The 23,674-nt window shown below is 37.0% G+C and overlaps 2 protein-coding genes across 2 annotated transcripts in view; one reads left to right on the top strand and one right to left on the bottom strand.

The window, feature by feature from the left end:
• The window catches only part of cfap61 (cilia and flagella associated protein 61), a 62,496-nt gene extending 48,049 nt beyond the window's left edge, over nucleotides 1-14,447 (bottom strand). Inside the window, exons 1-8 of the mRNA XM_041804948.1 lie at nucleotides 14,305-14,447; nucleotides 13,973-14,123; nucleotides 12,598-12,674; nucleotides 12,221-12,288; nucleotides 10,747-10,867; nucleotides 3,890-4,016; nucleotides 514-642; nucleotides 451-482 (exon numbers count right to left, since the gene is read on the bottom strand). Of these exons, the coding sequence (XP_041660882.1) occupies nucleotides 451-482; nucleotides 514-642; nucleotides 3,890-4,016; nucleotides 10,747-10,867; nucleotides 12,221-12,288; nucleotides 12,598-12,674; nucleotides 13,973-14,123; nucleotides 14,305-14,447 (848 nt within the window). The remainder of the gene's footprint in view (nucleotides 1-450; nucleotides 483-513; nucleotides 643-3,889; nucleotides 4,017-10,746; nucleotides 10,868-12,220; nucleotides 12,289-12,597; nucleotides 12,675-13,972; nucleotides 14,124-14,304) is intronic.
• Nucleotides 14,448-15,129: 682 nt separating this feature from the next.
• The window catches only part of crnkl1 (crooked neck pre-mRNA splicing factor 1), a 20,782-nt gene continuing 12,237 nt past the window's right edge, over nucleotides 15,130-23,674 (top strand). Inside the window, exons 1-5 of the mRNA XM_041805769.1 lie at nucleotides 15,130-15,310; nucleotides 18,720-18,872; nucleotides 20,232-20,323; nucleotides 20,410-20,568; nucleotides 22,084-22,250. Coding sequence (XP_041661703.1) covers nucleotides 15,263-15,310; nucleotides 18,720-18,872; nucleotides 20,232-20,323; nucleotides 20,410-20,568; nucleotides 22,084-22,250 — 619 coding nt within the window. The 5' untranslated portion in view covers nucleotides 15,130-15,262. The remainder of the gene's footprint in view (nucleotides 15,311-18,719; nucleotides 18,873-20,231; nucleotides 20,324-20,409; nucleotides 20,569-22,083; nucleotides 22,251-23,674) is intronic.

Genomic DNA, 23,674 nt, shown 5'->3' with positions numbered 1-23,674 from the left:
GTGTGTGTGTATTAAAATAATAATACAAAAAATAAATTAATAATAATTATAAAATAATAATATCGTTAATAATAATAATAATAATAATAATAATAATAATAATAATAATAGTAATAATAATAATAATAATAACAATAATAATAAAGACATTAATAATAATAATAATAGTAATAATAAAGTAATAATAATTATAAAATAATAATATTGTTAATAATAATAATAATAATAATAATAATAATAATAATAGTAATAATAATAATAATAATAATAATAATAATAATAACAATAATAATAAAGACATTAAAAATAATAATAATAATAATAATGATAATAATATTAATAATAATAATAAAAATGCCGACTCAGTGTGTAAAGGCCCTCAGACTGATTTTGACTGGTATATACATATATAAAAAGGTAATATTGGTGACATAAATGTACATTAATTACCTGCTGTGAATCCGATGCCTCAGTCCTGGTTGTTTTTCTCTCCTCTCCTTCTTCGGCCCGAGCTGCAGCTTCATCTTTTATTTGTTGTGTTTTGTATAAACCATGAAACTCTCTTAAATCAAAGTTGTGGTTCAGACGTTTGAAATCCACATGTGAGGAGCAGCTGATGAAGCCAGCGGAGACTCCGTCTCTCTGAGGAGGAAATACGTTCAAACAGAGTCAGACTCGTGTTTCCATAGCTCAGCATATTTAACCTGCTACAGCCGTGGCTCTCAACCACTGGGTCTGGACCCAAAGGTGGGTCGCAGTGACTTTATTAGTGGGTCACAGATGTGTATCTGGAGAAAAGTGTGGTAAAAGGCCACGATGTGCTAATAAGGAAGTTGGCTTGCTATTAGTCACTGGAGAGGTGGGCGGTTGGTGCTGAGGCTTTTTTTCGTGCTGCAGGATTAATCTAATTGCATCTGCGAATGTCAGATTTACAATTACACAATCACACAAAAGTCTGCAGGTATTTTACCTGTAGGATTTATAGAAATGCCTTTAGGCTTGCAATAGTGCCACTACTGCACAAAAACAGAAAAAAATTTGTTTTTGGAAAACATAAAGTTATTTTTCATAGCAGCGCTGCAAAAACTTCAGGTCTAGTATTTTGATGCTATTTAATATGCGTGTGTGTTTGAGTTGAGGAATACACCCCTCTGAACTTTCATTATTCTCTGACATTCTACTGATAACCAAGAAAGCAGACTCATGACGCCGTCTGTGGATTCACAGATTGAAATATTGTCCAGAATAAATGCAATGCCACATTTTAACCAGATCATGCAGCAGAGAATCTCTGTGCTACAGGAAGTAAACTCAGCCAGCATCAGATGAAGGTTGGAGATGTATTTATCGTAATAAATCTCTGAAAAGAACCCGACAATTTATATACAATAGTATAATAGTTAAAAAAGACATATTTAACAGAGGGACTACAGCACTGATCATCAACTGGAGGCCCGGGGGCCACATCAGGCCCCCCAAAGCTTCCTGTCTGGCCCCCGAAAGATCATTAAAATTCAGAAAAGAAGATTTTAAGAGTAAGAGTAAGAGCTTTAAATGTCTGCAGCTGTTAAATCTATCCCACAAACAATAACATTGAAACAGTTTTAGAATGACTAAACATTTGATCTTTTTTTTTTTCAGAGATTTACTGTCATTATTAGTATTTCAAAAAGGGTTAAGGTTGGCAGAAGTGCTGCAAAAATGACCAGATAAAGTGGTGAAAAGAGGTTAAATATGGCAAAAAATGGTAAAAGAGGAAAAAAGGCCCAAAAGGTATCAAAAATTAGTTACAAATGACAAAAAAGTAGAGCAAGAAAGTAAAGTAAAGGGGTTAAAAAGTAGAAAAATTGGAAATACGATGGCACAAAGGGGATAAAACATGCAGGAAAAGTGGTTTAAAGGGGGTTTAAATCTTTCAAAATTTGTGTTAAAGAGACAACAATGAGCAAAAAGTATCAACAATGGGTTAAAAGTGGGACAAATTGGTTTAAAAGTTGCAAAAATTGTTGAAAAAATGTAATAAAAGGGGTTAAAAAGTGCCACAAAAGAAAAGTGGCAAAACTTGGATAAAAGAGTGTCACAAAAGGGGATAAAACATGCAGGAAAAGTGTCTTAAATTGGGTTAAAATCTTTCAAAAATTGTTTAAAAGAGGTAACAAGGGGCAAAAGTATTAACGATGGGTTAAAAGTGGCCAAAACTGGTTTAAAAGTTGCAAAACATTTTAGAAAAAGTAATAAAAAGGGGTTAAAAAGTTACAAAAAATGATAATAGAGTGACACAAAGGGGATAAAACATGCAGGAAAAGTGGTTTAAAGGAGGTTAAATCTTTCAAAAATTGTGTTAAAGAGGCAAAAGGTATCAACCATGAGTTAAGTGGATTAAACCCAGACCTCCAACTATCAGTCAGTGGTGTGGAGAAATTCTTAAAGTTTTGCCGATGGAGCGTTTAAGTTCAAGGTTGAAGGGAAATGAGAAGTCTTTGCGAAGCTTTGGGGCCCTTTCTTGACTATCTTCCAGACTGCATAACAGACTTAATAAAGAAGGGATGTTGTGATGTAAACTGGCGCCCCTCATGTGCTCCTCAGAATCCTTGAGAGTCTCTAATGTGTATCTTATTTTAATGTTAGTTTATTTCATTGTGCTCTATTACCTTTCCTGCATTGTGGATTCACAGTGATATAGAAATGTCTGTGTGGAACCTCCTGTACTGGTACATCATGCTTGTTATTGGGATATTTTGACCATCTCGTTTTATTTTGTCTGTTTGTCTGATCCCTCTTGGTTTTTACCCTGCTTACTCCAGTACTTGCTGTCATGTATTTTTTTTTTTTTTTTTTTTTTTTGGTTTTCTTTTTTTTCCTCTTAAATGTTCAAAAAAAGTCAATAAAACATGTTTAAAAAAAAAAACAATGAGTTAAAAATGGGGAAAAATGGTTTAAAAGTTGCAAAAATTGTTGAAAAAATGTAATGAAAGGGGTTAAAAAGTGGCAAAAATTGATAAGAGTGTCACAAAGGGGATAAAACATGCAGGGGGTTAAAATCTTTCAAAAACTGTGTTAAAGAGGCAAAAGGGTGCAAAAGAAAAAAAAGGTTAAAAGTGTCAAAACTGGTTATTATTGTTGCTGAATGACAGCTGGGGAGGGCCCATTCCTGTGGTTTTCTGTTGTCAGGCCTGCTGTGTTATGGATAACAGGGATAGATCTCACTGGTAAAGACTAAAATAATATCAAACATTTCTTTAATTTTTGTGCATTTGAAAGTCCGGCCCCCAGAGGTCCTGCTGAGACTAAATCCGGCCCTTGTGCAGATGAACTTGATGACCCCTGGACTAGAGTTCAATGAGACGGTTGATAGTATGTACATTTGATCATACTTAGGGCAGTGTTGATGATGTTGATTTGGGTTCCCAGAGGCCTAAATAACGGTATATAAAGGCTGCTTCTGCTCTAAAATATTCACGACCAGCTAAAGGTTCACGAGGCTAAAGCTCGGCCCTCTGGGGCGATGTTCCACGGTTTGTTCTCCGAGTTCTCGACACATTCAGACAAAAAGGCCAAAATGCTTCAGATGTCTGGACACAATATGTTCAGTGAGAGCATGTCTTGGCCGAGCATCAGCGCGTATCTGCCATATGCTGCCATGAACACATGTCAGGCCGACTGGCGAGGAGGAGAGCGGGTCTGTCATCCCTGAGTCCTGAGGGAACGGACCCCAGCAGGGGGTCTGACAGTCAGTCCGAGAACCAGCAGAGCTGCTTTTACATGGTGTCCATACTGGAGCAGACATTAGTGGAAACAGCCCAGAGGATGATTGTGTGCTTCTGTTAATTATTGATCATTATTATTATTAAAAGGAATCCTTTAAAACCAGCTTTAAGATTCAACAAACCTCACACACAGCCGTGGGATTCTCCTCATCCTGTCCCTCTATCAGCTCACACAGGAAGTAGGGACGCTCAAACCGAGCTTTGGTCCGCTCTGAGAATAAAGGCAGGAGGTCGTCGTGGTCTTCGACCCTGGAAAATACCAGAAGAGGAGCAGAGGTTGACTATTTTACAGTCTGATAATATATATCATTTATGATACAGAGAAAAGCATTGTTTTGGTTTTCCAGCACAGCTATTATATCATAGCTAAAGTAAGTCAGAATTATGGCACAGAAAGTAAAAAACTATGGGATAAAAAGCTGAAATTTTTAGATTAAAAATCAAAAATAAGATATAAAAGGCAACATTATCAGATAAACTGTCAAAGTTATGGGATTTAAAAGTCCTAATTATGTGACTATACATCAGAACTACACAAAAGTCAAAAAGATATGAGATAAAAATAAATAAAAAGTCATAATTATCAAATTTATAAAACACAATGTTAAAAATTACGAGATAAAAAGTTTAAATCAATGAGAAGTCCACATTATTTTATCTTTAAGATAGTAGATAATGAGTTGAGATCAGGGATAAAAAGGCAAAATCACAATAAAAAGTCTAATTCTGGTGTAGAAGGTCATTACGATTATTTAAATTACAACATTTTATCTGAAAATAATGACGATTGCATTTTTCAACTGTGATTTAGCTTTGACTTTTTGTGTCCTAATTTCATTTTTTATCCCATAATTTTGACTAAAGCTGTGATTTATCTCATTAAATACCTATAATAATAATAATATATAATAATAATAATAATAATAATAATAATAATAATAATAATAATAATAATAATAACAATAATAATAATAATGATAATAATAATAATGATAATCTTTTATGTTGTTCCTTCCTAACAGTAACATGAACAGGCATTTTTCCATCCCCGTCAGCTGTTTCAGAGGCGTCTCTCAGTGTCTGCAGGTGTGGAATAAACATTTCTGGATGAATGAGGTGATAAGTCCAACTTTACATTAGTCAGCTTGTTGTGTCTGCCCCCAAGTGGTCAAAAAGAGAAACGAATGCTCCGTTAAAACAACATACTCGAACTACGCTGCGTCAGTGGACTGTAGATAAAATATCTAACTCAAAAACAGGCATAGAAACAGACATAGAAACAGGCATAGAAACAGACATAGAAACAGACATAGAAACAGGCATAGAAACAGGCATAGAAACAGACATAGAAACAGGCATAGAAACAGGCATAGAAACAGGCATAGAAACAGGCATAGAAACAGGCATAAAAACAGGCATAGAAACAGGCATAAAAACAGACATAGAAACAGACATAGAAACAGGCATAGAAACAGGCATAGAAACAGGCATAAAACAGGCATAGAAACAGACATAGAAACAGACATAGAAACAGGCATAGAAACAGACATAGAAACAGGCATAAAAACAGACATAGAAACAGGCATAGAAACAGGCATAAAAACAGACATAGAAACAGACATAGAAACAGGCATAGAAACAGGCATAGAAACAGGCATAGAAACAGGCATAGAAACAGGCATAAAAACAGGCATAGAAACAGGCATAGAAACAGGCATAAAAACAGGCATAGAAACAGGCATAAAAACAGACATAGAAACAGACATAGAAACAGGCATAGAAACAGGCATAGAAACAGGCATAGAAACAGACATAGAAACAGGCATAGAAACAGGCATAGAAACAGGCATAGAAACAGGCATAGAAACAGGCATAGAAACAGGCATAGAAACAGGCATAGAAACAGACATAGAAACAGGCATAGAAACAGGCATAGAAACAGGCATAAAAACAGGCATAGAAACAGGCATAGAAACAGACATAGAAACAGGCATAGAAACAGGCATAAAAACAGACATAGAAACAGACATAGAAACAGACATAGAAACAGGCATAGAAACAGGCATAGAAACAGGCATAGAAACAGGCATAAAAACAGGCATAGAAACAGGCATAGAAACAGGCATAAAAACAGGCATAGAAACAGGCATAAAAACAGACATAGAAACAGACATAGAAACAGGCATAGAAACAGGCATAGAAACAGGCATAAAACAGGCATAGAAACAGACATAGAAACAGACATAGAAACAGGCATAGAAACAGGCATAGAAACAGGCATAGAAACAGGCATAGAAACAGGCATAGAAACAGGCATAGAAACAGGCATAGAAACAGACATAGAAACAGACATAGAAACAGGCATAGAAACAGGCATAGAAACAGGCATAAAAACAGGCATAGAAACAGGCATAGAAACAGGCATAAAAACAGGCATAGAAACAGGCATAAAAACAGACATAGAAACAGACATAGAAACAGGCATAGAAACAGGCATAGAAACAGGCATAGAAACAGGCATAGAAACAGGCATAAAAACAGGCATAGAAACAGGCATAGAAACAGGCATAAAAACAGGCATAGAAACAGGCATAAAAACAGACATAGAAACAGACATAGAAACAGGCATAGAAACAGGCATAGAAACAGGCATAGAAACAGACATAGAAACAGGCATAGAAACAGGCATAGAAACAGGCATAGAAACAGGCATAGAAACAGACATAGAAACAGGCATAGAAACAGGCATAAAAACAGGCATAGAAACAGGCATAGAAACAGGCATAAAAACAGGCATAGAAACAGGCATAAAAACAGACATAGAAACAGACATAGAAACAGGCATAGAAACAGGCATAGAAACAGGCATAGAAACAGGCATAAAAACAGGCATAGAAACAGGCATAGAAACAGGCATAAAAACAGGCATAGAAACAGGCATAAAAACAGACATAGAAACAGACATAGAAACAGGCATAGAAACAGGCATAGAAACAGGCATAAAACAGGCATAGAAACAGACATAGAAACAGACATAAAAACAGGCCTAGAAACAGGCATAGAAACAGGCATAGAAACAGGCATAGAAACAGGCATAAAAACAGGCATAGAAACAGACATAGAAACAGGCATAGAAACAGGCATAAAAACAGGCATAGAAACAGGCATAGAAACAGACATAGAAACAGGCATAGAAACAGGCATAGAAACAGACATAGAAACAGGCATAGAAACAGGCATAAAAACAGGCATAGAAACAGACATAAAAACAGGCATAGAAACAGACATAGAAACAGGCATAGAAACAGACATAGAAACAGGCATAGAAACAGGCATAGAAACAGGCATAGAAACAGACATAGAAACAGGCATAGAAACAGGCATAGAAACAGGCATAAAAACAGGCATAGAAACAGACATAAAAACAGGCATAGAAACAGACATAGAAACAGGCATAGAAACAGGCATAGAAACAGGCATAGAAACAGGCATAAAAACAGGCATAGAAACAGACATAGAAACAGGCATAGAAACAGGCATAAAAACAGGCATAGAAACAGACATAGAAACAGGCATAGAAACAGGCATAAAAACAGGCATATGAACAGACATAGAAACAGGCATAGAAACAGGCATAAAAACAGACATAAAACAGGCATAGAAACAGGCATAAAAACAGGCATATGAACAGACATAGAAACAGGCATAGAAACAGGCATAAAAACAGACATAGAAACAGGCATAGAAACAGGCATAGAAACAGGCATAGAAACAGGCATAGAAACAGACATAGAAACAAGCATAAAACAGGCATAGAAACAGACATAGAAACAGACATAGAAACAGGCATAGAAACAGGCATAGAAACAGACATAGAAACAGGCATAGAAACAGACATAGAAACAGGCATAGAAACAGGCATAAAAACAGGCATAGAAACAGACATAGAAACAAGCATAAAACAGGCATAGAAACAGACATAGAAACAGACATAGAAACAGGCATAGAAACAGGCATAGAAACAGACATAGAAACAGGCATAGAAACAGACATAGAAACAGGCATAGAAACAGGCATAAAAACAGGCATATGAACAGACATAGAAACAGGCATAGAAACAGGCATAGAAACAGACATAGAAACAGGCATAGAAACAGGCATAGAAACAGACATAGAAACAGGCATAGAAACAGGCATAAAAACAGGCATAGAAACAGGCATAAAAACAGGCATAGAAACAGACATAGAAACAAGCATAAAACAGGCATAGAAACAGACATAGAAACAGACATAGAAACAGGCATAGAAACAGGCATAGAAACAGACATAGAAACAGGCATAGAAACAGGCATAAAAACAGGCATAGAAACAGACATAGAAACAGACATAGAAACAGGCATAGAAACAGACATAGAAACAGGCATAGAAACAGGCATAAAAACAGGCATAGAAACAGACATAGAAACAAGCATAAAACAGGCATAGAAACAGACATAGAAACAGACATAGAAACAGGCATAGAAACAGGCATAGAAACAGACATAGAAACAGGCATAGAAACAGACATAGAAACAGGCATAGAAACAGGCATAAAAACAGGCATATGAACAGACATAGAAACAGGCATAGAAACAGGCATAGAAACAGACATAGAAACAGGCATAGAAACAGGCATAGAAACAGACATAGAAACAGGCATAGAAACAGGCATAAAAACAGGCATAGAAACAGGCATAAAAACAGGCATAGAAACAGACATAGAAACAAGCATAAAACAGGCATAGAAACAGACATAGAAACAGACATAGAAACAGGCATAGAAACAGGCATAGAAACAGACATAGAAACAGGCATAGAAACAGGCATAAAAACAGGCATAGAAACAGACATAGAAACAGGCATAAAACAGGCATAAAAACAGGCATAGTAACAGACATAGAAACAGGCATAGAAACAGGCATAGAAACAGGCATAAAAACAGGCATAGAAACAGACATAGAAACAGGCATAGAAACAGGCATAAAAACAGGCATAGAAACAGGCATAAAAACAGGCATATGAACAGACATAGAAACAGGCATAGAAACAGGCATAAAAACAGGCATATGAACAGACATAGAAACAGGCATAGAAACAGGCATAAAAACAGACATAGAAACAGGCATAGAAACAGGCATAGAAACAGGCATAGAAACAGGCATAAAAACAGGCATAGAAACAGACATAGAAACAGGCATAGAAACAGACATAGAAACAGGCATAGAAACAGGCATAAAAACAGGCATAGAAACAGACATAGAAACAGGCATAGAAACAGACATAGAAACAGACATAGAAACAAGCATAAAACAGGCATAGAAACAGACATAGAAACAGACATAGAAACAGGCATAGAAACAGGCATAGAAACAGACATAGAAACAGGCATAGAAACAGACATAGAAACAGGCATAGAAACAGGCATAAAAACAGGCATAGAAACAGACATAGAAACAAGCATAAAACAGGCATAGAAACAGACATAGAAACAGACATAGAAACAGGCATAGAAACAGGCATAGAAACAGACATAGAAACAGGCATAGAAACAGACATAGAAACAGGCATAGAAACAGGCATAAAAACAGGCATATGAACAGACATAGAAACAGGCATAGAAACAGGCATATTAACAGACATAGAAACAGGCATAGAAACAGGCATAGAATCAGCCTTAGATAGAGGCATTGAAACAGGCTTAAACACAGGCATAGAAACAGGCATAAAACAGGCATAGAAACAGACATAGAAACAAGCATAAAACAGGCATAGAAACAGACATAGAAACAGACATAGAAACAGGCATAGAAACAGGCATAGAAACAGACATAGAAACAGGCATAGAAACAGGCATAAAAACAGGCATAGAAACAGACATAGAAACAGACATAGAAACAGGCATAGAAACAGACATAGAAACAGGCATAGAAACAGGCATAAAAACAGGCATAGAAACAGACATAGAAACAAGCATAAAACAGGCATAGAAACAGACATAGAAACAGACATAGAAACAGGCATAGAAACAGGCATAGAAACAGACATAGAAACAGGCATAGAAACAGACATAGAAACAGGCATAGAAACAGGCATAAAAACAGGCATATGAACAGACATAGAAACAGGCATAGAAACAGGCATAGAAACAGACATAGAAACAGGCATAGAAACAGGCATAGAAACAGACATAGAAACAGGCATAGAAACAGGCATAAAAACAGGCATAGAAACAGGCATAAAAACAGGCATAGAAACAGACATAGAAACAAGCATAAAACAGGCATAGAAACAGACATAGAAACAGGCATAGAAACAGGCATAGAAACAGGCATAAAAACAGGCATAGAAACAGACATAGAAACAAGCATAAAACAGGCATAGAAACAGACATAGAAACAGACATAGAAACAGACATAGAAACAGGCATAGAAACAAGCATAAAACAGGCATAGAAACAGGCATAGAAACAGGCATAGAAACAGGCATAGAAACAGACATAGAAACAGACATAGAAACAGGCATAAAACAGGCATAGAAACAGACATAGAAACAGACATAGAAACAGGCATAGAAACAGGCATAGAAACAGACATAGAAACAGACATAGAAACAGGCATAGAAACAGGCATAGAAACAGGCATAAAAACAGGCATAGAAACAGGCATAGAAACAGACATAGAAACAGGTATAAAACAGGCATAGAAACAGGCATAAAACAGACATAGAAACAGGCATAGAAACAGACATAGAAACAGACATAGAAACAGGCATAAAAACAGGCATAGAAACAGGCATAAAAACAGGTGAATAAGGTGATTTATTAGGAGTTATCAATGAGTAACCAGCTGGTCGTTGATCAGGAAACAGCTAAATAATTTAGATTCTTGTTATCAGAGAATGAAGAGGACCTAACTGCTGCTGCAGTATAATGTGAATCTACCTGGTTGGGCGGATCTGCATTCTGGGGCAGTGATCCTTCCTGCGACAGATTAAGGCGGAGCACCAAGGGCCGGGGTTGGTCAGACGCTGCAGAGGCTCAAACACCTCATCCAGAGCTGGATCTGCACACAGCAAACACAGGATTCAGCGTCTTTAGTGATGTTTTCTATACGGATCAGAACTTAATACTGTGGTTCTCAACCTTTTCAGCCCGGGACCCCCAAAATAAAGGTGCCAGAAACCAGGACCCCCCCAGTACCTGGAGGTGGTCTGACACAGCCAGGAACATTCAAGAATAGTCGTGTGCAGACAAGGCCGCTCATAAGGGGGGAAATGGGAGAGCTTTCTGGGGCCCAGCCAGACTGGGAGCCAGCTAAATCATGGTCCATTGTAAAGTTAAGCTGTGGTATCTATACTTTATAATTAACCTGAAAAATAACCCATTTTATCAAAGAAACACATATCTTTTTGTTAACCCCTTAACGCCTGTTGTCACAAATTTGATACAGACTTTTATGATACCTCTATCTAATCAATATGCTCAGTAAATTACTCGAAAAAAACTTCTGAATACAATCTGGTAAATGACAAAAATGCCCTCAAGTGGATTATCAGTTACCAAAAACACCTAATGAGTGAAATGAGATACTAAAAATATATTTGTTAAATTTTATGGAAATTTTGATTTTTTAAATCTCAGTAGAAAGTTAAATGAACATTTCAGTTAAAAAAAAAATAATTTTCTGGCTATAATTTGTGTTTCAGGCTTTAAGGGGTTAAATATTTATATGTTTTTGTTAAAAAATATATAATTAAAATGAGTTAAAATTTGCTGAAATGGGTTAATAATGGCAAAAAATGTGAAAAAGGAGGTGAAATTTGATTTTAAAAGTAGAAGAAATGGGTTAGAAGTGGAAAAAATTATATTAAAATTACAAAAAAAAAAAAACGCACATAAAGTGTTCAAAGGGAGTCGTGGCTGAAAGTGCTTCAAATGGGCAAAAATGGGTGGAAATTTGGTAAAATGGGATGAAAAATTGATATAAACTGGAAAACAAGTGTTACCTGGGAAAGAAAAAATAGGCAGAAACTGGTTAAACTGGCAAAAATGGGCATATTAGTGAAATGTGGTAAAATGGGTGTAAAAAAGTGATAAAATGGGGTAAAAAGTGCCAATAATGGGGCGACATTAGGCTTTAATGGCAAGAAACAGTTTAGAAGTGGACAAAACAGGCAGAAGAAAGTGGTGGAAAGGGTTAAAAATGGCAAAAATAGGGATTAACAGGTAAAAATGTGTTAAAATTGGAGGGAAAAAAGATGAAAATGGGTTCAAATTTGACAAAATCTGTGTAAAGTGGCAACAGTGTAATTTAAAAACCATTCTTTGTTTTTTTTTAGTGAATCTGGAGACCTCTCGGTGTCTCCTGACCCCAAGGTCGAGAACCACCACCTTAGTAAAGACTGAAGTCATGGACCTAAATCACCAACGTGTGGGCTGACCAGGCAGACGAAATCCAGCTCTGAGACCACGTCAAAGATGGCCCTGTAAGGAGAAACAGGACAGCGTTTCACAGATATTAATCTGCATTAATCTCACACTCTGAGGTCGGTTAGAATTATAAAACCAGGACGAAGCTTTTGTCAGTAAAAGTAAATTTAACATTTAGGTTTTTCTCACTTTTGGAGACAGAGGTGATCACACTTAGACAACAGGACAAAGCTAACCTGTCCGCTTTAACTCTTAATCGCTGATTTTCTCTCTTTTTCAGGGGATTTATGATGGACCAACAGCTGAAAGATCTACGACCATGTGAAAACCACTGAACCCCAAAACTGGACACATATTTCATACCTCATTATTTCCTTTAAGCTTGCTGTCTCAAAGTCCGTCCGTGCCACAAAAAGGTGCAGGAAGAGTGTGTTCCAAGGCTGCAGAGGAAAATTCACCCACTTCAAACCAAATGTAATCATAAAGCAGACGTTAAAACATGAAAAGTGCACTAATGTGGTGTAGAGTCAAAATAAAAATAACAGAAATGCTAGAAAACAAAAAGACAACAGGAAAACTAAAAGGTGAAAAGCATAAAGACTGATTGAAAAGGAGGGGATTAAAGCATCTCTGAAGTGTTTTAAAGGTTTGATTTAAAAACAGGAAGTATGGCTGAACAGCAGGCATGTGGAGGCAGAGTCACAGACCTCAGAGAGAATACATGAGTCCTAGAGGGGCCAAGGATGGGACGCATTTAATCAGGAACATTCACTTCTTCTTCTGCTGTGATGAGGAAAGCCCTGTTGTTGCATCATTCTGACAGCAGGGGGCAGTGTGGCTGGATGGATAGGAAATCCCTGAACCCAGGGGTGTCAAACTCAATCCCAGCAGGATTCTGGATTCTGGATTCAGGTCTAACCTGAGGGCCTAACAGGGTCACCTTTTGAGCCATAAACTGTCAACCCTGTTTCACCGGTAATAAAATACGAAAAAGAAAAAAAAACTTAGCAGTGATGATAAATGATGTTTAAATGACATTTAAAAAGTTAAAAAGATAAGTTTAAAGTTTGCCAATCAAAGAAAAGTAAATTTATTAGTTCAAAAAGTCAAAATATGAAATTGGAAAATAGTGTTTTTTAAATCATCAGGGTTGGGTTTACATTTTTAAACTGGAGGAAATCTGCAGACCTCTACGGAAGAGTATTAGGGCCACTGAAAAAAAAATTTGAGACGAATTTTTTTTTTTTTCACTTGTGAGAAAAAAGTCAGAATTCTGAGATTAAAGTCAGAATTCTGACTTTAATCTCAGAATTCTGACTTTTTTCTCACAAGTGAAAAAAAAAAATTTCTTCTCAATTTTTTTTTTCAGTGGCCCCAACACTCTTCCGTAGACCTCAAACCAGTGGGCAGTTATAATAAAAATATGATATGACCTGGCGGGCCAGGTGTAAGTATACCATGGGCCAGATTTGGCCCTTAGGCCTTGAGTTTGACACCCCTGCCTTAACCCTATCTCCTCTGAACTTTATTTGGCCTTTCAGCATGATCTTTGGGGGTGGGTATCCTGACAGTTTAGCTCTAATAGTTAAAAGGTAATTCTATTTTTCAGCACATAAATATTCCAGAGGCCTGTGCCCATGTATGAAAGCATCATCAGATGTTGTGCAGAACACATTCGATGTAGAAATATACCGTATTCCAAAAACGGTCCCATTTTAGCTGACTTCATCCCACTCACCGAGCATTTTTCAGCCTTAAAGTGTTTCTGCAGGAACTGTTCCCAGAGAGTCTGATCCACCAGACCCCCCACAGGGTGATCAAAGAAGGAAGCGTGAGCCACGATGTCTTCATTCTCATTGGCCAGGGTCACAGCCAGATTGGCTTTCTCTCTGGAAGGAGGCAGAACACAGAGAATGATATTAGGATGAAATTATGCACACTCACAGATCACTTCACTAGACCGTCATAAATGCAAATATCTAATCAGCCAATCACGAACCAAAGAATCCAAGCGCTCATTCAAACTAGCTCTTTATAAGGAGGGTGTTGGAAACAGATGTTCTGACTTACAGGAGATGAATTATATTGACTTTTCCAAAAATCTCCACTGTTTGGGGGCTGATGAGGCTGTCGATCCCCTGAGCATCAGCTGATTCAGTTCTCCTCACAATCACAGCTTCCTCAAGGCCACTGGCTGAAGTTAATGTCCTCATATTTACTCGACTTAGTCAAACAGAGACATGGCATCTTTTTAAGAACATAAGTGACAAAAACGACGTCTGAAGCTAGAGTCTGTTTGTTACAAATCTGACAGAAAGCGTCTATCGCAGCTCACCTGTCAAAGATTCCTCTCCACTAAATATTAAAATCTTATTTTCACTCCACAAATTTAGCTTAAAACTGCGAAAAAAACTCGTTTTCTGCGTTACCGTGGCCGTCTTCCGTTTAACATGGTAACCATGGCAACAGAACGCTGTGCTGTACATTATGCTGCATTCACTTGCTGATCAGACACTCGGAATTCCCATACTTTCAGGGGGTTTACATGCATGGTGGTAACAGTTCACATAGATATTTAGGAGATAGATTCTACACATAATAGAAATGCAGTAAACGCATCACCATTGTCAAAAAAACCTAAAAGTTATTTCTGAAAACGTATTTTAAGTAAAACTGTATATTTAGGAAAGGTCTCGGCCATCGTTCTTTTGTGTGTTTCGGTCGTCCTGCAGGCAGATCGTTCGCTTCTGTGTTTAATATGACAATAAATCTATCAGGATACGAGTATCATCCAACTTTGGTTATCCCGACGGCGAATATTCCCGGTGAGATTGTATTTATTCTGATTACACCGACGTCACGCGAATGCATGTTTGATGCGAACCCGCAGTGCATTATGGGTACTGTCATGGTGGCTCGTGCTGGTTGTCGCTGAAACGTTCCGGTAACTCTCGTTGTTCCGTTTCTGTCTGAACGTTTTGGATAAGTTTGGGAATCAGAAGTTGGGTCAAAGGAAACGGTCGGCAAAATGGCGTCCACCGCGGCAGGCAAACAGCGGATACCGAAGGTGGCGAAGGTAAGAAGAAGGAAGAGAAGCGCTATGAGCTAACCATGCTAGCTAATGCTAATAAATAGCGCTAAAAGTTCCTCAGGGAGTCCCTCTGCAGACAGACTTTATTTGAGTCTAAGCACGGTCAGATGTCAGTTGTTTTAGGTTCCTTATCCTATGTATTATTCAACAAACATAAGCAGTAAATCATCATACATTATTACCAATACAATATTAGATAAATTAAACTAGGGATAAAAGATTTGAAAAGATATCTAACTGGGATTTTGGCTCAAATAGCAAATTTGAGCTGAATTGCTATACTGGAGGGGTAATGACTTTTTCAATGCTGTTCTCATTTTGATGAAGAAAATCGTATACATGATCAGAAAAAGTTGGATTTTAGTAAACGATTCCGAAAAAGACACTTGTATTTATGCACAATGTGTAGAACAATGTGAAGTCTTTGCAGCAAAAAAAAAAAAAATGGTATCAAACTGGTATTTTGACACATTTCAGGATTAAAAAGTATTGCACTGTGTGCGATTTGAAAATTGCTGGAAGGTCAAATTGCGATTTAATCTAATTTGCTATTAATTGCTCAGCTCTAATATCTGTATCGGCAGATATCAACATTTCTGCTGATATTTGCATCCGATATCTTGGCCATAGATATCAACATGTATTAGCTATAAAATCTGGCCATATCTGCTAATAAATGAGTGGAGTTTTAGGCTGGACCAACAGACCTATGTAAGTCGAGATCTTTCTCTGTATTTATCCTCATTCTTCAAACTTAAAAGTGTGTTTTAAGAAAAACAGTTTGTTTCTTTTTTATCCTCAAACCCAAAATTATGTTCTAAGAACTAAATTTTTAGTTATGTCAAACATATTTAAATTTTGGTATCAGTATGTTACAAAGGACAGTCAAGAAATTGAGTTGGTTTCTTCCTTTAAATATCAAGGGTTTTTACTTGATGAAAACTTGTCTTTTAAGGAGCACTTTCAGTATGTTGCTAAAAAGCTGAAAGTTTTGGTTTTTACCACAGAAACAAGTCCTGTTTCTCTTTTATGGTCAAAAAGAGACTTGTTGAGTCTACTTTTTTACCACTTCTTGACTATGGTGATGTATTGTACATGAATGCTTCTGCTCAGAGTCTGGGAAAGAAAGTTTTTAGGTTTTCTGCTCCTTTTACATGGAACAATCTGCAGACTGAATTGAAACTGCAGAACCTGGTGTCTCTGAATGTTTTTAAATCTTTAGTAAAAATCCTTGAAATCAAACTGTCTGTGTGCCGCTGTTTTAGCTGACGTCTTATTATCAATGTACCTGTTGTTTGTTATGAACTGTGTGAGCTTGGGTGTGTTTGATTTTGAAACTGCATTGCTGCCATTTTTGGTCAGGTCCCCCTTGAAAAAGAGATCTTTGATCTCAATGGGGCTAGCCTGGTTAAATAAAGGTTAAATAAAAAATAAAAAAAGTATCGGCTAAAATGAATCTATAAATATCGGCATAAAGGATATCGACAAAAAAATCAATATAGTGCATCCCTAATATTTATTTTATCTCGGTTTATTTCTCAAAGATGCAACTTAGACGACTTTAAAAAGCTGTACAATAGTCTCTCATTAGATAATGGTTGACATGGGAATTAACAGTTGCATTTTTCATTGTTTATTCTCTACTCCTGTGTGTCTACTCCTCTTAGCAGTAGTCTAGCAATAGCCTAGTTTTAGTCGAGAAAAACTCCAAAGCATTTTAATCATGTTTTAGTCCATAAAAAATTCTCACATTTTAGTCTTTATTTTTAGTTGAAGAATCTATTTTCTTGCCTAAATCTGGTACCGAGTCGTGTGCTCTCTGCCAAACCTGGGGTCCCTGCTTTCTACTGCTAAGAGGCAGGAAAGATACAGATGCCTCATTTTTTGACAGATTTGTCCACAGTGGAGAAATGTCATGGATTTTTAATGTCCCCCAATTACATTTGAGTCTAGTTTTGGCCATCTTCATGAAAACTAAACATACTTTTTTGTCAGTTTTAGTCAGGGCAGATCTGTCTCTGGCTAGTCTTAGTCTAGTTTAGTCATGGAAAAAAGACTCAACGACCATTTTTAGTCATAGTTTATAGCACTGTATGGCAAAAGTCTGAACTCTGCATGCAAAGGGTGCTGAGGGTCTACCAGGATGACCTTTGCCTTCTGAGAAACACGTATTTAATGAAATATTGAAAACATATCTCTTACTCCTACTTAGCCACATTTTCTGACAACTAATTTAACTCTAATTTTCGATTGAATTTATGTTTATTTTATGTTTATATAGGGACAATGCAGTTTAGCATAGTTTCATAACAGAGCATGAAGCTATCGTGCTGCACCGAGTGCAGAGCAATTTCTAATTTCCATCCATTGACTCTTCTTAGGTCTTTTAGTAAACACAGTTCATAAATGTACAACATTCAGCAACATAAAACAGCCCAGAGCTTTACAATAAAGAGACTTCATAAATTTATGACCATAACAGGAATAAGTACAAACTCTTTTAAGAGACAAGTATTGCTGTATCTGACAAGAAGAGACAGGTGCTATTCAAAGTGACATAACTTTTGAACCATAAATCATAGTTTTGTTCCTCATGCCATCGGCTATATTGTCTGTTTGTTTCCCACAATGCATTGCTCCTGGGCTGTGACAACCTGCCCTGTTGTCAAGTTATGCTTGGCGAACAGTGCACGTGAAAACACAAACTCCAGAAACTGGAGGAGAGAGCCTGAATGACTTGTAATGGAGAGAAAGAGACACAGAGAAACTGTGATTCGTCCCTCTTTGTCACTGCAGACAGGAACTGCTTTGAATAATGGCTCACATCCTAAAAGCACAAGGAGACTTTTTGTCACAGAATGATTATTTCTTAATTATTTGGTCCCAAAGAAATGGGAGAAAAAGTTTTTGAAAATAATCCTAGTCATTCATGTTTACTCTGTGTAATACATAGAAACTGTAGAGTCTAATATCTTTTTTTCATTTGTTTCTTTAGTCTCATAGCTTTTCAAAAATTCCAGGGAAATTACTGGAGTACATGTATTCTTGAAGCCCAGATTGTCCCAGAAAAAAGGATGTTCAGAGCTTGACTATGCACCGCAGACACAATGCTTAAAATAGCTTAAAGCTCAGAGGGTTAATGCAAAGTTTAAAAGCACAGCAGTCTAGAGATGAGTATGGTTCTGGTTCACTTTCACACTAAACTTGACCTTTGTTTGGATTTTACATCTGTCATTAATCTGAGACATTTTACTAAAAAAAATCTTAAGTCATTTTTTTCTGTTAAAACAGAAAAACTCTGTCCTCCTCTGGAGTGACAATAAAGCTGCCCCCCCCTAATGCTAAAGGTACATCAGTTTTCTCTGTACTTATGAAACATCTTGTGATATTCCAGGTGAAGAATAAAGCTCCTGCAGAGGTTCAGATCACTGCTGAACAGCTGCTGAGGGAGGCTAAGGAGAGGGAGCTTGAACTCCTGCCACCACCACCGAAACAGAAAATCACAGATGAGGAGGAGCTGAATGATTACAAACTCAGGAAGAGGAAGGTAAGTACACCCTCTCCACTTGTGACACTGTTTCATCATTCAGTGTTTGATTGTATAGAGCAGTGATACTCGACGTGTGGCTCTTTTATGTCTTAATTTTGAATATTATTCCCCCAGATAACCTTAGGAAAAGGGAATTTTTTTGCCCTTTTTCACCATTCTTCGCCACTTTTCACCCATTTAATCCACCTTTTGCCATTAAATACCACTTGGTTCCTTTTTTCCTCATTTTTGCAACTTCTTTTTGCCACTTTTGGACCATTTTTTTTGCCATTTTTTATCACTTTTCATCTACTCAAGCTTCCTTGTGACATTAAATACCACTTGTTTCCAATTTTTATGCCATTTTTTGTCACCTTTGACTGCTTTTGCCCATTTTAGTCACTTTTCACTCATGTTTGGGCTTCTTTTTGCCACTTTAATCCCATTTTTGCCTTTTCTCACCATTTTTGTTATTTTTCATCTATTTAAGCTGCTTTTTGCCATTAAATACCACTTTTTCCTAATTTTTTACCAATTTTTGCCACTTTGTTTTGCCACCTTTATCCCATTTTTGCCCTTTTTCACAATTATTTGCCACTTTTTGCCCAGTTAATCTAACTTTTACCATTACACACCACTTGTTTACTTTCCCCCCATTTCTGCAACTTCTTTTTGTCACATTTATCCCCATTTTTGCCTCTGTTCCCCATTTTTTGCCCACATACCACTAGTTTCCAATTTTGTTGCCAATTTTTGCCACTCTTGACTGCTTTTTGCCCATTTTAGTCACTTTTCACTTATGTTTGTTCTTTCTTTTTGCCACTTTTAGACCTTTTTTGCCTCCTATAACTCATTTTTTGTCACTCCTCAACCATTTTTGCTGCTTTCTGACCATTTTAACCACCTCTAACTCATTTTTATTGCTTCTTCAAGATGTTTTTGCAACTTTTCACCACTTAGATCATGGCTCTTGCAAAGGTATTTTTCAACAATTTGGCTCTTCGGTTGAGCAAGTGAGTGAGTCCCAAGTGTGAACTATGATGGGAAATGAATACACACACAACAATCTCAACATTAAAGGGAAAAACTCAGAATACATGAAATACATCGTCTCACACTATACCAAAGTAAGAAAGGAAGCATGAGATCATACATGACTACAAGACCTACAAAAGGGGACATTACAGTCTCCATGAGACGTTCCATGTGTTTCAGAGCCTGGTACTCTGAGTGGGACCACAAGGTCTCTGAGCACCTGGGGTCTAATGATTTGGTTATCATCAAACTTGTACTGCAGGATAGACATGTTGTGGATTTTATTAAACATGGGTAAATGTTAATTCACAGAAAACCCTCTGCTCTCTGCCTGTGTTTCAGGGGTTTGAGGACAACATCAGAAAGAATCGCACTGTCATCAGTAACTGGATAAAGTACGCACAATGGGAGGAAAGCTTAAAGGAGATCCAGAGGTAATGCGTGAAGTCAAAGTGGCATCTTCAGCATCTTCTACCACTATTTCTAGTCTTTAACTCATCACTGCCCGTTTTGATTGCAGAGCTCGTTCCATTTACGAGCGAGCGTTAGACGTGGAGCACAGGAACGTCACGCTGTGGCTGAAGTACGCCGAGATGGAGATGAAGAACCGCCAGGTCAACCACGCCCGCAACATCTGGGACAGAGCCATCACCATCCTCCCACGAGTCAACCAGTTCTGGTACGAGGGGTAGTTCTATACCGCATTGTTTCCTCAGCTTGGAAGATTTAACTTTTCTGATTTATGAATCCTTTTTTATGGTGTTTTTTAAATTCTTATGTTTCAACATAGAGATTTTTGTGAGCTATAATCATCAAGATTAACAAAAAAACTGTAATGTTTCACTTTGTATGAGATGAATTTAGAACAGTGTTACTCAACCCTGCTTAACCAAAGAGCCAAATTGTTGAAAAATACCTTTGCAAGAGCCACGATCTAAGTGGTGAAAACGGCTTGAAGTAGCAATAAAAATAAGTTAAAGGTGACAAAAATAGTCCAAAAGGGGCAAAGAAAAAAAGAAAAGTAACTTAAATAGGCAAAAAGCAGTCAAGAGTGGCAAAATAGGGCAAAAAATAGGAAACAAGTGGTATTCAGTAGCAACAGGTAGTTTAAATGAGCAAAAAGTGGCGAAAAAATTGTGAGAAGGGGCAAAAAGGGTCTAAAAGTGGCAAAAACGTGGCAAAAAAATTAGAGAAAAATGACTAAAATGGGCAAAAGCAGTCAAGAGTGGCAAAAAAGGACAAAAAAGAGGAAACCAGTGGTATTTCATAGCAAAAGGTAGCTTAAATGGGCAACAAATGGTGAAAAAGAGCAAAATGGGATAGAAGTGGCTAAAAAGAAGTTGGCAAAAAAAATATAGAAAAGTGACTGAAATGGGCAAAAAGCAGTCGAGAGTGGCAAAATTTGGCAAAAAAGGAGGAAATGACTGATATTTATTGGCAGAAGTCAGCTTAAATGGGCAACAAATGGTGAAAAGGGCTTGAAGTAGCAATAAAAAAAAGTTAACTGTGGCACCAAGGGTCCAAAATGGGCAAAAAGCAGTCAAGAGTGGCAAAATTTGGCAAAAAAGAGAAAACAAGTGGTATTTAATGGCAATAGGTAGCTGAAATGGGCAAAAAGTGGTGAAAAAATCATGAATAGGGGTAAAAAGGGTCCAAAAGTGGCAAAAATGTGGCAGAAAAAATGAGAGAAAAGTGTCTAAAATGGGCAAAAAGCAGTCAAGAGTGGCAAAATAGGGCAAAAAGGAGGAAACAACTGATATTTATTGGCAGAAGGTAGTTTTAATGGGCAAAAATGTTGAAAAGGGCTTGAAGTAGCAATAAAAATGAGTTAAATGTGGCAACAAGGATCCAAACGTGGCAAGAAAATGAGAGAAAAGTGACTAAAATAATTTCTGAGGTCAAAGGTTTCCTTTTCTAAGGTTTTCTGGGGGAGTAATATTTCAAATTAAGGCATAAAAGAGCCACAAATCATCACAAAAGAGCCACATGTTGAGTATCACTGGTCTAGAATATATTGAAGCTTCACTTTCTGAATTAAATTAGTGGGAAAAATGAACTTTTTGATGATATTCTAATTTATTAAGCTTGATTGTATATGTGTCTATGAAGCCTTTGGAGACTCTCTGGTCTGTGATTGGTCTGATTGGCTGTGAAAACACCAGTTTTATTGATTATTATTGTTATTCTTTTAAAGGTACAAGTACACATACATGGAGGAAATGCTGGGGAACTCGGCGGGCTGCAGGCAGGTGTTTGAGCGTTGGATGGAGTGGGAACCTGAAGAACAGGCCTGGCACTCCTACATCAATTTTGAGCTGCGCTACAAGGAAGTGGACAAAGCTCGCACCATTTATGAGAGATATATCCTTTTGTCGATGTTTTAATGCACCACGTTTTGATTATTATTTATTTAAATATATATATAACCAGGACAGAGTGTCCACTGAAAGCAGGATTAATAAAGGCACATCAGTGTCATGGTGACCCTAGAAAATACGTGTCTGTCTACTCCTAAATAAAGGGAAAAAGCAGCGATGAGGTCTTCACAGAGAAGGCTCTCTCTAGAGCAGTGATACTCAACATGTGGCTCTTTTGCGATGATTTGTGGCTCTTTTATTTGAAAAATTTTTCCCCCAGAAAACCTTAAAAAAGGGAAACTTTAACTTCAGAAATTATACATGCAGGTCACATTAATCAGTTTGTTTCCAACGCTTATACAGTTGGCTTAAATTGTCAAGCTGTATTTTTTTGATTATTTGCAATTTCTGCTACTTTCAATCTTTTTTACAGCTTTGGAGCCCAAGTTTACCACTTCTTTTGCCCCTTTTCACCAGTTTTTTTTCTTTTTTGTCCTGCTTTTTGCTATTTGCAATTTTTTCCCACTTTTTTCCATCTACTGAGAATGCCACTTTTTTTTTCATTTTTGCCTTTTTTTGCCTCTTCACTCTTTTTTTGCCACATTTTTACCGATTTTGACCATTTTTGCCACCTGGAACTAATTTTTTAATCAATTTTGCCATTTTTTCTACCCATTTTTGCCATTTTCTCCCATTTTTGCAACTTCTTTGCCAGTTTTTGACCATTTGTCACATTTTTTTCCATTTAAGTCTCTTCACTCATTTTTTGCCACATTTTTGACTGATTTTGCCACCTGTAACTCCTTTTTTTGTTTTTAATTTTTTGCCATTTTTCACCAGTTTTTCCCTGATCTTCTTTTTGATATTTTCAACTTTTTGCCCCTTCTTGCAAATTTAAGCTGCCTTTTGCTGTTGAATGCCACTTTTCCCCATTTTTTCCACTTTTGCCCATGTTTGTTACTCATTTTTTGCCACATTTTACTGTTTTTTGACCATTTTTGCCAGCTGTAACTTTTTTAAAATAAATTTTTGCTACTTTTTCTCCCCATTTTGCAAACTTTCACCCATTTTTTGCCACTCCTTTCCTGCTTTTTGACCATTTCACTACTTTTACCCATTTTCACCACTTAGATTGTGGCTCTTGCAAAAGTTTTTTTTTTTTTTTTTACATTTTGGCTCTTTGGTTGAGCAGGGTTGAGTAACACTGGTCTAGAGGAATGTTTTTGTGAGGTCACCTAACCCAATGAGTTGCACGAGTAGATGTTAAATTCAGGCTCCGATTATTCAGACTGCAGTAAAAGATTATTTCTAGTCCTAAATAATATACTGTTGTTTGTTGTTAATGTGAGCCAAAGTATGCCAGTGAAGAAGCCCATCTCTTTGCCCCTGTGCTGATCTATCTCCTTTTATGTGACCTTTTTGAATCTT

The sequence above is a fragment of the Cheilinus undulatus genome, linkage group 14 (genome assembly GCF_018320785.1).
Source record: "Cheilinus undulatus linkage group 14, ASM1832078v1, whole genome shotgun sequence".
In the NCBI taxonomy this organism is placed as follows: domain Eukaryota; kingdom Metazoa; phylum Chordata; class Actinopteri; order Labriformes; family Labridae; genus Cheilinus; species Cheilinus undulatus.
Note: the sequence above shows the minus strand (reverse complement) of the source record. Positions and strands in the feature narration are given on the sequence as shown.